This window comes from Diadema antillarum, unplaced genomic scaffold, assembly GCF_040938485.1.
Source record: "Diadema antillarum isolate AM-2024a unplaced genomic scaffold, OU_Dant_1.0 seq00000810_RagTag, whole genome shotgun sequence".
NCBI lineage: Eukaryota > Metazoa > Echinodermata > Echinoidea > Diadematoida > Diadematidae > Diadema > Diadema antillarum.
In genome coordinates, this window is record NW_027271690.1 from 2,923,843 (window position 1) to 2,943,604 (window position 19,762).

A 19,762-nucleotide genomic window follows, 5' to 3' on the forward strand; every position below is an offset into this window, starting at 1 on the left:
AACAAATAAGATATCAAACTTGACCAAGAATTGACAATCCAATTAAACTATTGCATATTTCTTCATATATTTATTTTATTTCAACTTCCGTACTTTAATTCACCTCTTTGACACATAATTATATGCCTTAAATCATATTGCAATAATCAATTTACAATTGGCAAATTTACTTTCGTTCACACTAAAAAATAGGTCCTCATTTTGCAGTCATTTTGATATTTGAAATAATTATATTCATTGAGAGCATTCAAAAATCCTTCCAGTTGTGACTGCCCGGCTTAAAACCCACATAAGGTTGGATATTAGGTTCTTCTGTAATGGACCGAAATGTCTTTTGGTTGACCTACTCAAGTTTTTACAGTTTTTCTAATATGAGTAAGTATAATCTCTAACTTCAATACTTACTGTCAAAATTTGCCTGTTGAAGACGTGTCCCGAGTATACTCGGGCAGGTGTCTACTGGAAATGAGTGCGGTAGCAATATCAGCCCGTCTTCCATGGTTTAAAACAAAACCAAAATTAAGATGTTAGCAGTTTTCTGCACCATAATTATATATTTTTTTTTCTTTCGGACAGTGCTGCTTTCACTGGAATTTTGTTGATACATCTGCACAGCATGTCTGAATGACCATGATATGAAGAGCTTGTTCGCAAAAACCGATAAGTCCATATTTGCTAAATGGAGATATTTGCGATGAAAAGTCAAGAAAAATAAAGAGAATGATAAAGAATTGACCATAACTTGAAAAATGTACCTTTATATGCAGTGACCAATATATCATTTAAAAGGTATTATTTTGTACTTTATGACAGAGACTGTACTTCAAAATTTTCAAAAATGGACTTATCGGTATTTGCGAACAAACTCTTCATGTGTAAATGCTCTTTTCTCTCCTTTCTATAAAACTGCGACTCCTAACTCTCTCTTGTTTCAGTCACATTTCGAATGAAGTAGGATGGTCCAATTTGTAGAAATCATCCTACTAAAGGTCACAGAGTACTCTTCCAAACTGAATCGAAAGAGTGAAATTAATTTTGGCTTATTCATTTGCTCTTGTTCTTAATGGTTTAAGCTGGGCGGTCACATTTTTGCAACAAAGACTTGAGCTGATAGTAATTATGTTCAAAGACATTCTGTATTGATGGTAGATTTTCAGTGGCATGTATTAGTGTAATTAGATGATTAGATAAGTAGTCCTCACCTTGTACACAATTTTCGAGCATAGTTTTATTATAGATGTAAAAAATAGTTTACAAGGCACTACGCACATTCGTGCAACTGACTTCCATGTAATCAAAATAAAACAAGTATATGAGCAGATGCAAACTCACATTTTTTTTTTAGCTATGCTAGAAAATAATTTAATTTAATACATCATATTATCATTATTCGATTACTTTTGATATTTCTTAACTTTATCTTTAATTTCTAACTTATTCTAAGTTTTGTCAAGTGTAACAAAATACAAGAACATTTCTCATAGTGTCGCCAACGATTCATTAAGAAAGGAATACTCCTTGGCAATTCAACAATACAATTAGACTGTCGCATCTATTCGTACAGCTCTTTTATTTACAGTCCATTATTCTGTTGTTTAAAACAAAATGGAATGATTATACGAGTTGTGTTCCTGGCATTTCACCATGGCAATTTCAGTGTATTTGATGTCATTGATATCTTCATTCCGAACCTTTTTTTTTTATTGCGGCTTACAGATTTAACAATAACCGAGCTAGTTCTAATGACCACTCCTTTATTCAACAATACAATCGGACTGGCACATCTATTCATACAGCTCAGATATTTACAGCCCATTATTCTGTTGTTAAAAAAAAAAAAAAAAACACGGAATAATTTTACGAGTTGTGTTTCTGGCATTTCGTCGTAGGTTATATCACACACACACACACACAAGAGAGAGAGAGAGAGAGAGAGAGATACGCTAAAGGGAGAGCAAGAAGTAAAACAAGAGAGAGAGAGAGAGATAGAGAGCGAGAAAGGGAAAGAGAAGAGGAGAGAATTCGCTAAGCTACGATGTTCTGTACAAGTGCATTGATTTATAATACAATACATAGCGCATATTATACAGTAATATAATTCTTCAATAATTATCTGGTTGATATAACGAAAGCTTAAGAAATTCAGTGAAAAGACAACTCGTAAAAATAAAGATAAAATGAAAAGTAAGGCGCCTTTGCTTGGCCAGAGTGATTCCTATCACAAACTGTTATGGGCAAATGTCTTGCTTTTACAACGAGGGGTCGGAAAGTGAGTTCGCGGCACTCAACAAGGTTCTGTTTAAGGTATGCCTTCTTACCACAAACACGACATCAAGGCGTGTTGTGTTTTAACGATTAAGACATCTATCTGCACATGTGTTTTCGTTCTTATCACTTTCTCACTTGAGGAAGGTTTAGGTTAAAATTAAAGAAACAATAATGATAAGATGTGGTTACATCTATGTTTAATAGGTTTTCCACTCACCAATCCCCCTCCTCCCCGTCAATGCCAAGTCCTAGTGTTATTGGGACGAGGGTGGTGCAAGCTCATACCCTTCACTTTCTTTGAAAGTAGCCAGCTTTAGATCACCAACGCGAACGCTAAAACGCCACTTTTAGACGAAAACGAAACTGTTGCTCTGCACATTATTTTTCCATTGACCAACACATTGTCCAACGCAGGTGAAAGCGCATCGTGATCGCTAGCGTTGTAGATCTAAAGCTCGCCTTTTTTGTTAAAAAAAAAAGAAATCAGACCTGCAGAGTTTCTTGTTGGATAAAATCACCGCTTCACACTGCATCTAACCGGCTATAGTTCCTTAGACTGCGAATTCCTTTTATGCCCTCGTTCCGTTCTCTGATTATTTGCGATGATGTGGGAAAAAAAAATCAATCATATATCAATAGCACAAAACAACACATCCCCACATATACATTACAAAATGAAGCAAGCGCATAGTACTTATTAATAGTTTCCGGTCCACAACGAGCTTATTAAACATAGAAAATGTGCAACTTGTATCGCACATGATGTTAGACTAAAACCATAGATTTGTGCTACTGTCCTCTCTGTCAGTGTGATATAAAAGCCAGTTCGTAATTACTTCGGGTGCTTATTTTACCAGATGACCGTTCTTATTTTTTTTTCTATTGGTCATAGGCACTTAAGTTGTTGTTAAAGAGATATGTTTCGTAAAATTGCCCGACTATAAAATTTATGGAACTCGTGTTCAAACGGAGAATGGACTTGCTCCAGTTGATAAGAACGTATAGTAACATTTGGCAATATATTCATTCCATTCATTGTTTTTCATTTAAAGCATTACATTTTTTTTTGGTCTATTCTCTTAGTGAAATCGAAGAGTCTTAAGCGAATATTATTCTGTACCGTCAAGTTGACGTGGTGGCAAACTCAGTTTACAAGAATCACGTAAATAGCCCTTTTACCACAGATGCTCTTCCCATCAAATTTGAAGAACAAAATCATGGATATGCGTTTGTTATCGCCAATCACAATTTTCTGCTCAAACACTATTTGGAATTACAAACTGGCTCATCGCTGAGGGGCTCACAAAACAGAGCAAAACGCTGACGATGGGGGCGTACTCCGATTCGAAGCTGTAGTAGTCTGAGTGTCTCTTGGATTGTACGGAGAAGTGCTCGGGTCTTGCACAACTGGCTCGTGTGACTGGTAATTGGATGTCGCGGGGGACGGAGTCGGTTCAATAATCGTCACAATAGGTTCCTTCTTTTCTTCTTTCAGCTCTGTGGTGACGTCATCTTTCTCTGAAAGTGACAAAAAAACAACAACCCCACATTATCATCTCTCTTAAAAGCTGTCATTGCCAACAACTTACTCGCCAAGTGGTAAAACCCTTCTTTGTTAACTTGTGTGCAAATTTACAATAAAATCATATGTCACGTAAGAATGCCGTTATGTAGAAGTAAAGAGCGCTTAAAATCTATATCGTGATTGTCATAATGTGTAAAGAATGTAAAGAAGTTTTTAATCTATATAACTGCACGGTGAAATGCGATTACTGACATTTAGCTATTTAGTTTCTGACAATGACCTACATAATGTTTTCCGAAGCAGCCTCTGCAAATGCTACACCCTTCAAAGTACTCCACTTTAGTTTTATTCTATCACTGGGCTGAGATCACGTGATTTACCCCATCTCATTGAGCTCATTTAACTCATCAATACCTCTCTCATATGGCATTGACTTTGAAATCTGTCAAATTAGATTATTCATTTATTTATTTTTTTTTGCATCACAGAATCTCATTAGCTTGTTAATTCTCTACAAGCCAGTTCGTTATCTCAGGTCTAGTCATGACCAATTAAACATATATTATTTTCATTTCATATTTATTTTATTGTTTCTGTATGGTACAGGTAATCAACTGTGATCAATTTCGCAAATATACACATAGTTCATCATTATTCATGACTGCTTTTGCACATGCATGGTAAGCAAATCATTGTGACAGAGAACAGAGATATGATGAAAAAAAAAAATCGAAGTACCTTTTAGGATTAAACCCAGTAAGCCGAGCTTAATATTGGGGGCTTATTGAATGCACAAAGATATGAATAAACAGTTTTAACCAACTATCGACTTACTTAACTACAACAAAAACAAACTACTTCATACAACAAAACATACATGGTCATGTACACAGGTAGTGCTAAGAAAGAAAAACAAAGAAGAAATGAATAGCTATAATGAAAGATGGCGAGAAAGGACATAGGAGGGAAATAGAATATCTTGCAGTTCTTAGACCTCTTCTGCTACATGTTTCAGTATTAATTTTTCCAAAGAAGGGAATGCACTTGTTAACTCCAATCATATTATTATGATTACCGTCAATAAGCGTTTTGTAAGTCGCTGTTCTACCAATATTAAAACAGAGTCCTTAGATGACAATTATTTATATTATATTATTCCCCCCCCCCCTGTTTACATGATTAGATCAGAATTCGTGTTTCTATTAAAGACGATTATTACATGCTTGTAAGTGTATTAAGTAAGCATTTCAGAGGTTGTATACAAAGTATAAATTTGAATTAATGCATGTGTGCATAATGGTAATGAATTACATTTCTTTCGAACCTGATGCCATTATTGAACAGTAATACAGTATAACATTTTTTCAAACGTTTACCATAGTACCAAAAGAATATATTATAACTAGAATTATATGGAATAGAAATATAAGCAACAATGGATAGTGACAGAAAATAGAATTGAAATGCACGCAGGAGAATTTCAGTGTGTGTGCTGTACGTTAACACGACATCGGAGGGCACCTTCTGCCACTGATGAATTCGACGAGTCTTCGCTCCCATCACCTTTGACCTCGTCCGACATCACGTTGGTGTGGCCAACCACAAAATGTGTCGTCATCAAGCCCTTTCCCTTGATTTCCACCTGGCCGCGTTCTTCGAGGATAAACCCTTTGTCCTTTATGGCTCTGTGCGTGTGTAAAATTATCACCAGAGCAAGACTTTCATAAAACAAGCAAGAACGCACTGGAGCTACGGATCATGAAATAAAAAGCCTGACCTTGCCCAGTATTATATTTTCACGTAAGGGATGAACTCCAACATCTCTACTGGTCACTTATTTATTCATTCGGTCACTCAATTTAGATATTATTTTACTTATCCATGAATTCATTTATTAAGTTAGACAGTTATTCATTCATTCTTTCATTGATTCGTCTAGTTCATCGATGTTGGTACATAATGTTCACTTTTTGACATTCAAACAGAGAATAAGGCTTAACACTTTATTTTGGAAATGTCTAGATTTGATATTTCAAGCATCAGATTGGGCTTTTCCTCAGACACCTAATAATAATAATAGTAATAATAATATTAATAATAATAATAATAATAATAATAATAATAATAATGATAATAATAAAGAGCATTTATATTGCACAGCTACTGTGCGCCAAACAAAGTAACGATTAAGACATATTCAAACATACATAGAATTGCATTGTTCAAAAGATGAGTTTTTAACATTGTGTTGGGTTAAAGGGATAGTACAGTTTTGGTTGAGATGAGAATTAGGCTTTTAAATTTTTGCAAGATACCAAGAAAACACTCACGATATAGTACAGAGCCTACCGTTTTAAGAGGAATTCAAAGTTTATTTGATGAAAATCGGGTTTGGAATAACTGAAACATCCAAAAATAAAGTAAAACAAAGCGATCGTTACAAAGTGTGGGTCCCACACTTTACTAGAATCGTTCTTTTTTGGATATCTCGGCCATTTCAAAACCAATTTTTACCAAATAAACATTGAATTCCTCATAGAATTGCATGCTCTTTCATATTTCATATGAGATTTCTCATTATCTCACCTAAAATGTTAGAAACCTGAAATTAGGTCTCAACCAGAACTGTACGATCCCTTTAAAGACAAAGTATTGAAAAATAAAATATGTTAATAAGATTATGTTTGAAATTCTCATTTATTTTAAGCCATGGCCGTTTCGGTTTTAATGGACTTAAGAGCTGTCGAAGCGAGGCTACTAATATGACAAGAACATGATTATTTCAACGAACTTCTGTTACATCGTTGTTGTTCTGGTAACCATTGTGATGGTAACGATAGTCACGAGAACAAATAGACAACACGCACTTGTACGTGGACGGGCTAATATGGACTTTTCCCGGAAGTCCATGGCTTTCCATCCGAGAGGCGGTGTTCACCGTGTCGCCGAACAGACAGTAGCGTGGCATCTTGACCCCAACCACGCCCGCTACGACAGGACCAGTGTGAATGCCAACTCGGATCTGCAATGGAAAGGTAGCAAAGATTATTCATTTGTTTTACTTTACGTCACACTGCGTACCATACGTGGTGGAGTGTATATTCCGCGTCCATCATGAATTGCAGTGTAGCAGCATGTCCACGACACTAGTTTCCATGTTGCGCTGAACTTTAGTAGCCTTTCAGACGTTTCAGTTTTGTGTGTTTTGTAGACCCCTAACCCTCATCTTTACCAGCAGGGACAAAGGCTTAAGTGAGTTGTTATTCTTTGCAGCATTGAGATCAATCATTGCAACTGACGAAAAAACTCTCTCCTCCCCTCCCCCCCCCCCCCCCCCCCCCCACACACATACGATCATGATAACGAAGAAAAGGTAAATTTCCCCTCAAGTCTGTTATGGAGGTCACTATGGTCATCGAGGTTGACATGCAGAAAACCTTCGAATTACCCGGATTGGATCACCCGTAGCTGGTGACCGGATATTGCCGACGGCTTCATGCTGGCCCAAACCGAATCGCGCCACCTGTTCTGCATGCGTTTTATTTGGCACGGGTAAGCCACCGACAGTCATGTAGGCGTCACCGATGGTTTCCACCTGCATTTATGAGCGGCACGTCAAGGAAAGAACAAATCATTACAACAATCAAAACAGTCAGAGAGGCAGTACAGGCAAGCATAAGATTTACCGTGGTAACATGTTCACATCTCCATAAGATAAGGAGTTCTGATTACCTGTTTGGTTATGTCGTGTTAACTTTGGAATTGAAGAACATTGAAAACACATTTGACAGCAAACAGTCCGCCCAAGGTTCCAGTATTCATCAAAATAATGTGCATGCATTACTTATGAATTGAACGATGACAGTCCAGATCATTACTTTAAAGGTGAGTCCTGTCTTTTACTCCAATAAAAGACGGGCTGACAAGTTATCCCAAAATGCATTTAGAATGTGCTTCATGACCAGCATCTAGGAAGTTAATCATCGGTTAATTGATTCAATTTAACAAGGAGAAAAAAAAAATTATTGGATTTCTAAAGACAAAACATAAAGACCCTTATAATATAATAATGAAACAAAAATCTTCACAACTGTTAATCTCACACGCCTTCAGCATTCATGCTAATGATATCTATTTTATGGTCTTAATAACTGCGTTTCATAGTATACGTCAGCTTAGCGTTATACGTTGAGGCCATTATAGACTTTTCAGGTGTTTTATTGATCTATTGCTATTATTATGTTATCATCGTAATTGTTACTGCTATAATTGTTATCATCACTCGATTTCAAGTGGTCACTGATGTTCATAAAGGTTTGAGTACGTGACGTCACCTTGTAGATGTTGTGGACGCTGGTAAGCTCGTCGAAGAGTACGTACATCTCGTTGAGCAGGTGGACGATCTGGATCGGCTTACACAGGGCGCACATGTCCGTGAAACGCACGATGTCGCTGAAAGAGATCGTAACGAGCTCGAACTCGCCTTCCATCGAGCAAGCAAGCAAAACAGCAATTTAAAAGTAAACAATTATTGCAGCTGATTGACAAATTGCTCTACATCGACGTAAATAAGCACTGAATTGATCAGTGTTTAGTAGTAGCCATGATAAAAAATCATGGGCGTACATACTCGAGCAGGATTTGAACCTACGACCTCCTGATCACCGGACAGGCGTCATCTCCACTAGACCACCGAGCTTTCGCCCGAAAGCAAGTGTTGGTTCTAATCCTTATAGCATGCAGCGGGTACTGCTTTGTTATTCAAATTCATGAATTTCTTCCGTACGCCCATGGGTACGCCCATGATTTTTTATCATGGCTACTACTGAACACTGGCTACTACTAAACACTGATCAATTCAGTGCTTATTTACGTCGATGTAGGGCAATTTGTCAATCAGTTGCAATGAAAACATCTCGACGGAAGAAATTCATGAATTTGAATAAACAATTATTATTGATGAATCTGTTATTGATAATCATCTTTATTTTAAAGATTATTGTAATCTAAACAAAATCCACAGAAACTTAAAAGAAGTCTCCTTGTAACTGTTTTTCAGTCAATACCATCATTAGTTATTAATTAACTAATTATTACGAATTGTTGAGTAATGTTTGTGGTATTGTTGCTATCATCCTAATCAGTCCGACGGGTTACACATGATATAATTGTTAATCCCACAGTATGATGCTTGATATATGCTTGATTAACTCGTTGTAAGGAAGCATGACGAGGGAACAGCATTGCATTGAATACCTTGTCATATTACAATACTGGGCTCTATAAATAAAAAAAAGTAAATATGCATTAACATACTTCTCTATTAAACCTCTTGAGGATCTCTATTAACACGTTCAGTGCCAACGAGTCAACTGTTCACAAATTTCACACAGAAACATGTGAACAGTTAATCACTATATGGCACGTAAAAGCAGAGAGTTAAAGCTCTTGATTCGAGGATCATTCCACCCCACCCAATCGAGCGTTTTGTTTAATATTGAAGGGAAGCAAACTGGTTTTATGTGAATATCAAACACATAGCATTATTTCAAAATGTAGTTATGATATATTATAGCCGTTATGATATTGAAAAAGAAAAGAACAGAATAAGTGTATAGCCCACTAATCTCTATGTGTATAAGCTCAATGACCAGTCTCCAAGCAGCGCAACATTTTCTGACCTGCTTCAACCCGCTTGCCATCCCTCAGATCATTAGCGACCTCTTTCGGCAGCATGGAGTAAAGGAGCATGTCGGTTTTCTTCTTCTCCAGCTCAAGGTCCCTCATTAGGATTCGGAGCTCCTCCTTCTTCTGTTCCAGCTGCTTGGCTAGCTCCACCTGCAGGGCAGTGGAATGAGGGTGGTTTAGGAACAGAGGGGTACGGAGTGATGAGAAAGGGTGTACGGTAGTGGGGAGAGGGGGAAGGAGGAGAACGTGGAGGGGAAGGAGGGGGAGGAGAAGTAGTTGAATTAGATCAATGAAAAAGAGTTGGAAGTGTGAGTTGAGGTTAAGGAAAAGGGTAGGGGAGATGAAAGGGAGCTGATGAGGGAGGTATGGCTGGGAAGAAGAGGAGGAAAGGAATGGGGGAGCAAGAAGATGAGGAGGAATGTTCGGAGGAAGGGAGTAAGGAGAAGTGAGTGTAAGATGAAATGGATGGAGGAGGAACAATTAGGAGTTAGTGAAGGTAGGAATGAGGTAAAAAGAAGCGGGGGTGGAGTGGGTGGGGGAGGTAAGAGGCAATGGAAATTGGAAGGGGAGTAGGACGAGTACGTAGACGGCCGGGGTGGGGGAGGGGTGGGGTGAAGAAGGAAAGGGGGGGGGAGGAGCAGCCGTCTCACCAAAGGGCAAACCATTGCATTGAAGAGATACCGATATTTGAGCTATGAGTACATGACATGTTGTCTACGACATGACATTTTGTGGCTAAAATTCACTTATACTTTCTTTCTCTTTTTGGTTCTGTTTATCGACAGCAACTTAAGTGTATATAATACTCCTGCACCTACTGAAAAAGCGTAGAAGTATCTATAAAACCGCTAACAATCACTTTCCTGGTGTGATGTCTAGTACCAATTGTTAGTGATTGTTTGATCGATAGAGTTTTATCCATTCATTTAGGCAGATATTCCGTCATTCATTTTCACATTCATCCCCACATTCACTTTATTAATGCGTTGTTTACAGTAATTTGTGTAGCATATACGATTATATAAAATAGCATACATACTTATAATACAGGCCGGCAGTGCACGACAAAAGTTATAGTGCACGCAAAATATAACGATTGCAGACGATAACCCACTATCGATTTGATATCGGTTTTTGCTCCCTCATTTCAGTTAATCATGGAGTACAGAATCCCGCACCTCATCGACGCGATTGCGCCACAACCGCGATTTGCTCGATATTATCGTTATTCTCGATTCTCGCTGGCTATGCCAGCAACTTATCTGTGTGGGACTAGACTTTCAGCGGTAGATTTAAACATGGAAGCTGAAATGAACAGGTTCGCTACTTTTACAGAGACTGATCTATATGAACAGTATCTTTGACAATAAGGACATAAAGGATGCCATCAAATACGCCCTACGAATTTTGGACTCCTACTGTTCTGAAAAAGGAATCAATCCGACGGATATTGAGCAAGTCAACCCAAGATTTGTGCCGCTTTCTCCGTACATTCTACGCGGAAGTGCGCCGTGGAAATGGGTAGCGTGTGTGTGTACGGTATACGCTAAGCGCCCTTTGATCACGCTACGCTATGAACTTTTACTACGACGTTTACAACACACTCTCGGAATCCACTTGTGCAGCAATGGTGACTTCAGTGATGCCTGGCACGAGCCTTGTGTTTAAATCCAGTAGATCCCTAATCCTACAAAACATCATCTAGTCGTGGTCCTGGACCCACAGTGCAGTAAGTAAACTTAGGCGTCTAACGTGTAACTGCTAGTGTTAGATCCATGGTAGACCTATTGTATATGGTCAAGTCTTAACTAACGTTAGCTCTGTCGCTCGTAAGTGACGTACCGGGTAGGTCTAGTTTGTATAACGTTAGGCCAGGGCCCCTAGACCTAATCTATCGTAGGGCCTAGAAATCGTTAGATATAACCACGTAGACCCTAGACTCTATGTAACAGCTACTTGAATTTGGATCTTCAGGATTTTGTCTACACAGGTTAAAAAACTGGTATTATTGCTTGTCTAGACAAGTGTAGCGTTAGAGTCTTAAATTATCTAAATTGCTAGACTTTCGTATTTTTTCAATTTATCTTGCCTGGGTATGTATGCTATTTTATATAACACATAGTGCATGACATCTTATTGCACTATAACAAGTACCAAGCACCTCCAAATTCTGAATTTGCCCTCAGGCAATTATATTCAATTCGGCCTGCGGCCTCATTGAATATAACTGGCCTTCGGGGCAAATTCAGAATTTGTCGGTGCTTATATTGTTATAGTGCATGCAGCCTCATGCACTATATATATAATATCATATTGTTACTCAAGTGGGGTAAAGTGTGAGGAAGTAGAGCTTGATATTCATTCTTCAGGCATCTGTTACAGTAAGCTGCTTATAATGTGATGAAGAGAGCTGACTAACAAAATAATCTATGTCCCACGTATTCAATGATATAATATTATGTTTATGTGTTTTGTTTGTTGAATCGTGTGTGCCAAAGTGTGTGTGCGCAATGGTGATGTGTGTGCGTTTCTAATTGTGTGTGTGTGTGTATGTGTGTAATCTACGTGTGAAATTGCAGGATGATTCCAGTTTGAGCTCACGCACCTCTGCGATGCGCTGCTGATTGAAGAGTATAAGGTCACGTGTAAGATCATGTGACGCAATATCGGAGAAGTGCATCTTTTTTTCCTGCAGGTCACTGAGTGACGTCAGCTGAGGTGAGCACAAAAAGACGAACAGACGAGAATCCGCCATCCAAATCATTTGTCCTAGAGCAAAAAATACGAGAAAAAAAAACCAAGAAAGATGTGATGGATTTATTAAAAGATAAAGCATTATAGAAGAGAAGTCGGACGATTATCATACAATCATTTAATTTACCCGATTTGTCCAAGACCTGTTAGGCAAGATTGATTATTCTTATTGTCCTTCTATTGATCAGTGCGATACGTAATGGACTGATTATGATTTACAAATCATTCGTCAATGTCAAATGTAATCACATCATTCTTCTCATGACAATGAGGACATAACCACCCATTCATTTATTCATTCGTTCATTCATTCTTTCATTCATCCATTCATTTACCGTTCATTTATTCAATCATTTCCAATCACGTTTGCAGTGGTTCCGCAATCACTGCATAACGTAGAAGTAGAACAATAATAATGTTTGATTCATGTGGGGCTGCCCTCATACACAATCAGACACACACAAAAATTATATGTATTCTTTCTCTATATATTCATCCTTCTTGCGCCCTATATCTCCATCCCGCTCTCCGTTTCCCACACACAACAAGTTAGGGTTAGGGTGGAGGTGAGATTAAGATGACAAAGAAGGGGTGATTGTGACTCAGAAGGTAAAATCGTCCATCTTGCTAGTTTTAATTGAGATTGGGGATATAGTGCACTGACCTCTGAGTGACATGACTGGCGTCTGGGTTGCCATGGCTTCCCTCTTCAAGGTAACCATGAAGATCATGTTGAGGAAGAGGAAGATATTTTCAGAGGTCAGATCAATCTGAGGGTGATCGAGGATCAGGATGTCTCTGAGTGTACCGCCCTCTTTGTTGACCAAGGGACAGAACTGCTGAAGCTTCGAGCCGGAGTGCCTGATGATCAGGTCGCTGTCGAAGAGAATGTGATAGGGAAACGTCTTGCAGAAGGTCGTCGGGTCCAGGAGAATCTTGGTGGGCACTTTTGGTTTGAACTGACTGACCGGAAGTACTCGCTCCTGTCGGCTGAGCCTGACCGCTGTCTTGACCCGGTTGGGCTTCTCTGCGAGGGTTTCTTCCAGCTCCTTGATTTCGAGACCGGAGAAGGGACACTTCTCCCTAGTGCCCGGTCTGCTGCTTTTGCTGGAGGGCGTGGTCTTGGTATCGCTGTCTGAGGGGGTGTAGCGTCCACCGACAAGATGAGATGTGCCGTCCACAATAGATGTCCACTCCTTTAAGATAAGACGAACACCAATGCAATACTCTTTGTTTCAATAAACTAATGCATTGGAATTAATATCTTGGTGGCAATAAGGATTGTTGTAGGGAAACAAATGCCGTACATTCTCAGAGTGTAAGTAAAGTTGTTTAAAAAACGCAGGGGGAGTGCATATTTCTTCCCTCGTAAAGGCCTGAAAGTAATGAAACTCATGAATTAAATTACAAGCAGAATCACTGTCGATAAAGCAAAATAAAGCACGTACTGCAACAGGCCATGTATTTATAGAAATAGGATGCCTATGCCTATAGTGTATCTGTAGCTTAGATAATTTATATAATTCTAACGATTTTATTTTATCATATGGGCAACTGATTGGAAACGAAGTCATTCTCGACTTCTAGAAGTTTCTATACAGGACACAATAAGAGTTACATTGTGAATGGTATCTACAGTGAAATAAAAAAAAAAGGCAAAGAAAGAAACCAGGCGATTCGTCTCATGAAAATCGAATTGCATCCAATATTGACAACATAAATGATAATGCACTCTCCGAATAGATTTTAAAAACCCGGACACTCAGTTTTATCAAAATCACAGAATGTCATCTAATTTCTATAGAGTTTCTGGTCTCTGCAGGTTCAAAACCACTAAATATGTACAATTTAGTGAAATACTTGTCGCAATAGTTTTACCAAAGAAAAAATAAAGCAACGACCGATTGTCATAAGTTTTGGGTAATACTTACCGTTAGTACATTGTTAACTAGAACTGCCGAGAATTTGAACATCCAGTTATGATTCTTTCGGAAGTTATGCATTCATAAAGATGGTAAACCCGCCAAAAACAGCATGTCGCAAATTAATAGTTTTGCCGATATGCTACTATTATGCAAATGAAAGCATGATCTTTTTTCATTAAAACTTGTTCTAAGGCAAATTAAGCCATTTGCCTACACGTTAGAATACAAAGAAATATAATTGAAAACTGTTCAGTTGAATTATTTTACAAGTCAAATTTGTCGCAAAGGCCTGTGAAACATACGTTACCATGATTTCAAGTTTTCCTTTAAAATATTCCCTGGGGTTGAAATTGTGAATTATCCGTCCTAAAAACTTAGAAAATGTCTCGTCCAATGCTGTAAACAATAGTTGTGCCACCTGGTTATCTGCTGCAGAGAAAAAGCTTCAAGCACTAATATGTGTCAGACCGTATGGTTAAGAAATGAAACATACGTTACCACCGCTATGGAAAATTAAAAATGAAAATGTTACAAGGAAGATGCCAAACATAGGCATACGGTACCCCAATCTCTCCACTGAGTTTTCAATTTTGAGCCATTACTAATCGCTTGAAAAAGTCACATCGAAGGTCTGATGTAACTTACGTTACCGAAACATACGTTACCCCCGAAAAAATAATCTTAATTAGATTCACTAACATTGCAACCATTCATCGATAACAAGTGCTATCTAGAGCCATCTTACTCCATAGTTGCATAGAAACAGTCCTTGCGACAAAATGGCACATCACGTTGACGACTCACAGGGAATGGACTGCACGAGATCTTTCTCAGTATCTGAGCGAACGGTATATATATTTTCAAAGTCATGTTTAGCGTAATCACATTCAAATATTGGTACTTTTTTACTATAAGCAAGTACTTTGGTGTTTGTTTTGTCGAGGAGAATAATAAGTTTACATCACACTCAGATATTTATACAACATTAAGGTACTTAAACATAGGGTCAATATTGTAACGTAGGTTTCACTTAAGGTAACGTAGGTTTCAATTTTACATCTGCATGTACACTGTCGTACTTTTCACCAAAGCTTTATCCTAAAAAAGACTAATATCCATAAATAAACAGATGAAAAACATATTTCAATTTTACGCTTGCACTAACCATTCTTTTTGGCGATAATCATTGTCAATGAGGCCCTGAATACCCTGGTAACGTAGGTTTCAATCACTCTATCAAAATCAATCCAATATGTATGTTAATGATATATGAATGATGAAAATAATGGTTTTCATTTTAATTATATCATTAACTTCAAAGTTATGGTGACTGTAGTCTACCAAATTCATTATGTGACACTTCATTCCTTGTAATTAGAGGTAACGTAGGTTACGTAATTATGTAAGAATATCTTATTACTGATTTGCAGTATGGATTTTCTTATTTCTCTGTTAAGGGAATCTTATCATTACTCCTTCGGTTCCTAGAGGTCAAAATGGGAAAATAAAGAGCCAAGATTCAGGCCGATTACTGAAGAAGGAAAAAAGAAAAGATTGGAGAAGAAGCCTTCCGTACTCTCTTAGAAAAAATTGAGTGAAAATATTCACTCTTCATGGAGTGAATACAAAAAAAGAGTGAATTTAGAGTAAAATTGGAATGAATTTTGAGTGAAAAAAGTTCATTTTCACTCATTTTGGGGTGACCTCAGGGATCATTCGAAGATTTAGGAGTGGTCCCTGAGGTCACTCTAAGAAGAGTGAAAATGAACATTTTCACTCTAAATTCACTCTTTTTTTTATTTACCCCATTAAGAGTGAATACTTTCACTCGATTTTTTTTAGAGAGTAAATCCGAGAAACAACGTGTAAAAAAGTATTACGTTCCTGTGGAAAATCTTAAGAGTTGGGAAAAACAAGAGCGCAGAAAAAAAATGAAAGAGTTAAAAAGCACAGAGCGTTCGGCAAGAAAATAAAAGAAGACTTAAACCGATCTCAGCAAAGGGTGAATGAAGGTGATAATGTCGACTTGATTGACAAGGATTGACAAGGAAATTGATTCACAAATTTAAAAATTTGCTAATGATGTATACTTATGTATGCTTTACAATGAAAGGTACTGTATAAAAGTGTTGGCTTGTAGATATCAAATTGAAAGGATGAAATATATGTAAATTTCCTTGTTTATGCACCGAAAATCATCCATGAAAATTTCTACCCAATCTAACTATTCCGAGATATTAATGAAAATATGAAGTTTAACCAAGAAAATAGAAGAAAGCGTCATACTAACGCTCCTATACCAACTTTTATATAATTTCACTATAATACAACTCGCCACTTTTGCATTATTCTCTCCTACACTGCATGGCTCTTACCCAGTATGCCTTTTATTGAAAGTTGCCTTTTGCAGAAAAATACTAGATTGTGAGTTTACAGTTGTCTTTTATAATGATGTCCACTGAAAACATTTTATAGGTCACCGAACTTTTATTCTATGTAATGGAAATAGAAGAACTGCAATTTGTTCTTCTGACATTTCTATGCCTTTCCATTGCCTCTCCCCCACCCCCCAAAAAAAAGGGGGGGGGGTATCCAAATTATGAAAGGTGCGCCTTTTTGTGTTTATCATTGTTGTCTTTATAGACTAGTGTGTCATAGGTCAGTTATACTCTCAATCTAAAACCGTGAGAAAGCTGTCTATTTACGTGACCACTCTTAAATTGTTCATAATTCTGTATTTTTGTGACTATTACCCAAACCATGCATTATTGTTGCTTAAAACTTACAGATTTCTTAGCACAATATTGAATAATGTGCCAAGAAATCTGTACGTTTTAAGCAACAATAATGCATGGTTTGTTCATTAATGAAACTCGTGATAATCATGCATTATCAATCATAAAGCAGTGCTGGTGTTTGCATTTTAAACTTCATAGGCTCGATGTGATTTATTTCACATTTTTCACTCTTATGCCTGATATACCTTATTGATGTAAACTTTAATATGCTAAACACTTAAGTGCTGACCAGTTTGTGCACTCACACTGTGCAATGTTGTTTAGCGATGCATCATTCCTTTTTAATGCACTTTCCAATGCATCTCCACTTTCGAGTGATTAATATTTCAATCTGGAAACATTTGAAACATACGTTACAATTGTTTATAGTACACACTGATACATTTTAGGGGTTCTTGACAATGTCTTTTGTGACTCTTATATAAATGCATTCCTTTGGTTTTAAACAGGGCACTTCAACAGGTAATTTTGCAGTGAAACTCATGATATTCAGACAAAATAAACTCTTGAAATCTAAATATTGTATTCCAATTTTTCATTTTTGGCCAAATGTATATACTATAAGGACGATAAAATCAGACGACAATTAAATAAATCTGCTTCCAGAAGTACTGAAGGTCTTGCAACGCTGGTACTTTTGATGTTTATTAGAACTCTTAAAATTTATCTTCTTTTTTAGTGTTTAATATATTCATGTAACATACGTGACTCATATGCGTAACTAACGTTACCAAGGTTTAAACAGTCACATTTTTATTTGTCATATGGTGACTGAGATTGTTTGAGAATATGTGCAGGACAAATCCATCTAAAATCATTTGGCAGTTTTCTGCAAGTTCTATGTGTACGAATAAAAAAACCACAGGAAACAATCTAACTTTACATAGTTAACAACCTCCATCATATCTATCAATATCTTAATTCACGGTTACAGCAACTCATCAAATGAATGGAAAATATAGCAGGCACATTGAAATAAGAATGGTCATATCTTCGAAACTATCCACCAATAGAAGGATAGTTAAATTGTCCATCCCTAAACAGAATGAATATGGTCAAAGAAAAATAAGCGCAGTAACGTAAGTTACAGTGGTGAAATTTTCATGTTCAACTTCAAATTTCAGAACATAAAAAGTTTGCAATATTTGTTGCTCATTTTTGTTTAAGTTGAAATTCAGTGTATCCTCTAGCAATTTTTCGTTGTCGGAATGTTTTTGAGAAAACTTTATTTTTTCAAAATTTCAAAACCTGAATTGTACATTTTTAATGGTTTTGGCCCTGCAATGTGTTTGATGCCAAGTGCAAAACAGCTCAGTAAATAATTCAATCGTGCTCGTTACCTCCTCAGTGACCTGCCCACTCATCCCTAATTGTGGCAAGTCGAACCGAACGAAACGCACGTGGAACTTGTAGTGGTCCTTCACTATCCCACAATGCTCCACCTGGTCATGTGATAAAAGTTCGATGTCCACTTCCGTGTTGAAAATGATTCGTCCAACGGCTTTGACGCACCCTTGATAAGCGAGAAAGACAAATTATTAAAGAGATAGCTTAACAGATTAAGGCAAATAATCGAATATTGCCACAATCACAATCCCTGTGCGTGTTTTCATTTTGCATGCTAATTTTCCAACTTGTGAAAACAAGTACTAAATAACAGATTATTGGAATAATCTTTGGTTGTTATGACAATTCTACACACTTAAAAAAAAAGTTTTTGTGATTGGAGGTGTTTTCCTTTTTTCTTCAAAACGTACAGACGAATTGAACATTAAAAAAAAAGAAACGAATATTGCTTTGACACGTGCAGTTTAGTTGGCAAAGTATTCACACACAAAAAAAACAACCTTTACTATAAGAACATTCGTTTCGTCTAGTAGAGTCGGGCTGTCAATCGAAATCGTGTCAGAGGTAATATTTGCATTTACATTCTAATTGATTCCGTTATTGTAAGTTTTCCCCTTAATTGTTTAGCTGCTCTGGGGTTTTGCTGATTTTCCCTGTTCGTTTGTTATTTTCATAATACATAAAAATGAAAATAACAGATTTAATATAAGAATCATCCATTTACCACTTATATATATTATAGTATATATAAGAACAAAACCAGAATCATATAAATATTGAAGAAAAAGGTCATGCGTATAGAATAAAAGGTCAAACTATTTGTTTTTTCTTGTGTCTACATAATTGTGGTTTCATTAGAAAGACTCACCATACACGATACTCCCAAGTCCAGGGCGATTGGAGTAGTAGTTGAGAATTAGCTCATCGTTCTCGAGTTCCTCCACACGAAAAGACGGGACGGTCATCTTTGGGTACAATGTCTTCATGTACACGCAGTGTAAAAAGTCCAGGTTGGCGATGAAATCGGCGAGGGTTCCGCCAAGTGCTCGGAAGAGGGCGTCGTAACCGCACCTCATGCACCATACAACCCAGTACACACCGAACGTCTCCAGCACGACATTGCCATCCACGCCTTGAATTGTTGAAGACGGGAAAGAAAGAAAGAGAGAGAGAGAGGAAGAAAGAAAGAAAGAAAAAAAAACGGACGAACGAAAGAAAAGAACAAACTTATGTTGAAGATCATGTATGAAGATACCCGATTGTGATATGCATCTACCCCCTTTCTCCCTACCTCTCTCTCCCTTTTTTTTTCTCTCTCTCTGTCTATAAAAACATAATGATATAATTACATACATTATAGGGTTTTTAATAATCTACCATATGAAAAACAGTGCTTGACATTAGATGTGATCTAGTGGCCCGGTAAGGCAATCAGATTCTTTATGGTTTAACTTTTC

The 19,762-nt window shown here is 37.3% G+C and overlaps 1 protein-coding gene across 1 annotated transcript in view; it reads right to left on the reverse strand.

The window, feature by feature from the left end:
* Positions 1–3,568: 3,568 nt before the first annotated feature.
* LOC139739693 (guanylate cyclase soluble subunit beta-2-like) overlaps positions 3,569–19,762 on the reverse strand; it is a 36,935-nt gene continuing 20,741 nt past the window's right edge. Inside the window, exons 5-14 of the mRNA XM_071650303.1 lie at positions 19,174–19,437; positions 18,299–18,471; positions 12,900–13,431; positions 12,087–12,250; positions 9,475–9,631; positions 8,128–8,276; positions 7,242–7,388; positions 6,661–6,815; positions 5,315–5,478; positions 3,569–3,786 (exon numbers count right to left, since the gene is read on the reverse strand). Coding sequence (XP_071506404.1) covers positions 3,569–3,786; positions 5,315–5,478; positions 6,661–6,815; positions 7,242–7,388; positions 8,128–8,276; positions 9,475–9,631; positions 12,087–12,250; positions 12,900–13,431; positions 18,299–18,471; positions 19,174–19,437 — 2,123 coding nt within the window. The remainder of the gene's footprint in view (positions 3,787–5,314; positions 5,479–6,660; positions 6,816–7,241; positions 7,389–8,127; positions 8,277–9,474; positions 9,632–12,086; positions 12,251–12,899; positions 13,432–18,298; positions 18,472–19,173; positions 19,438–19,762) is intronic.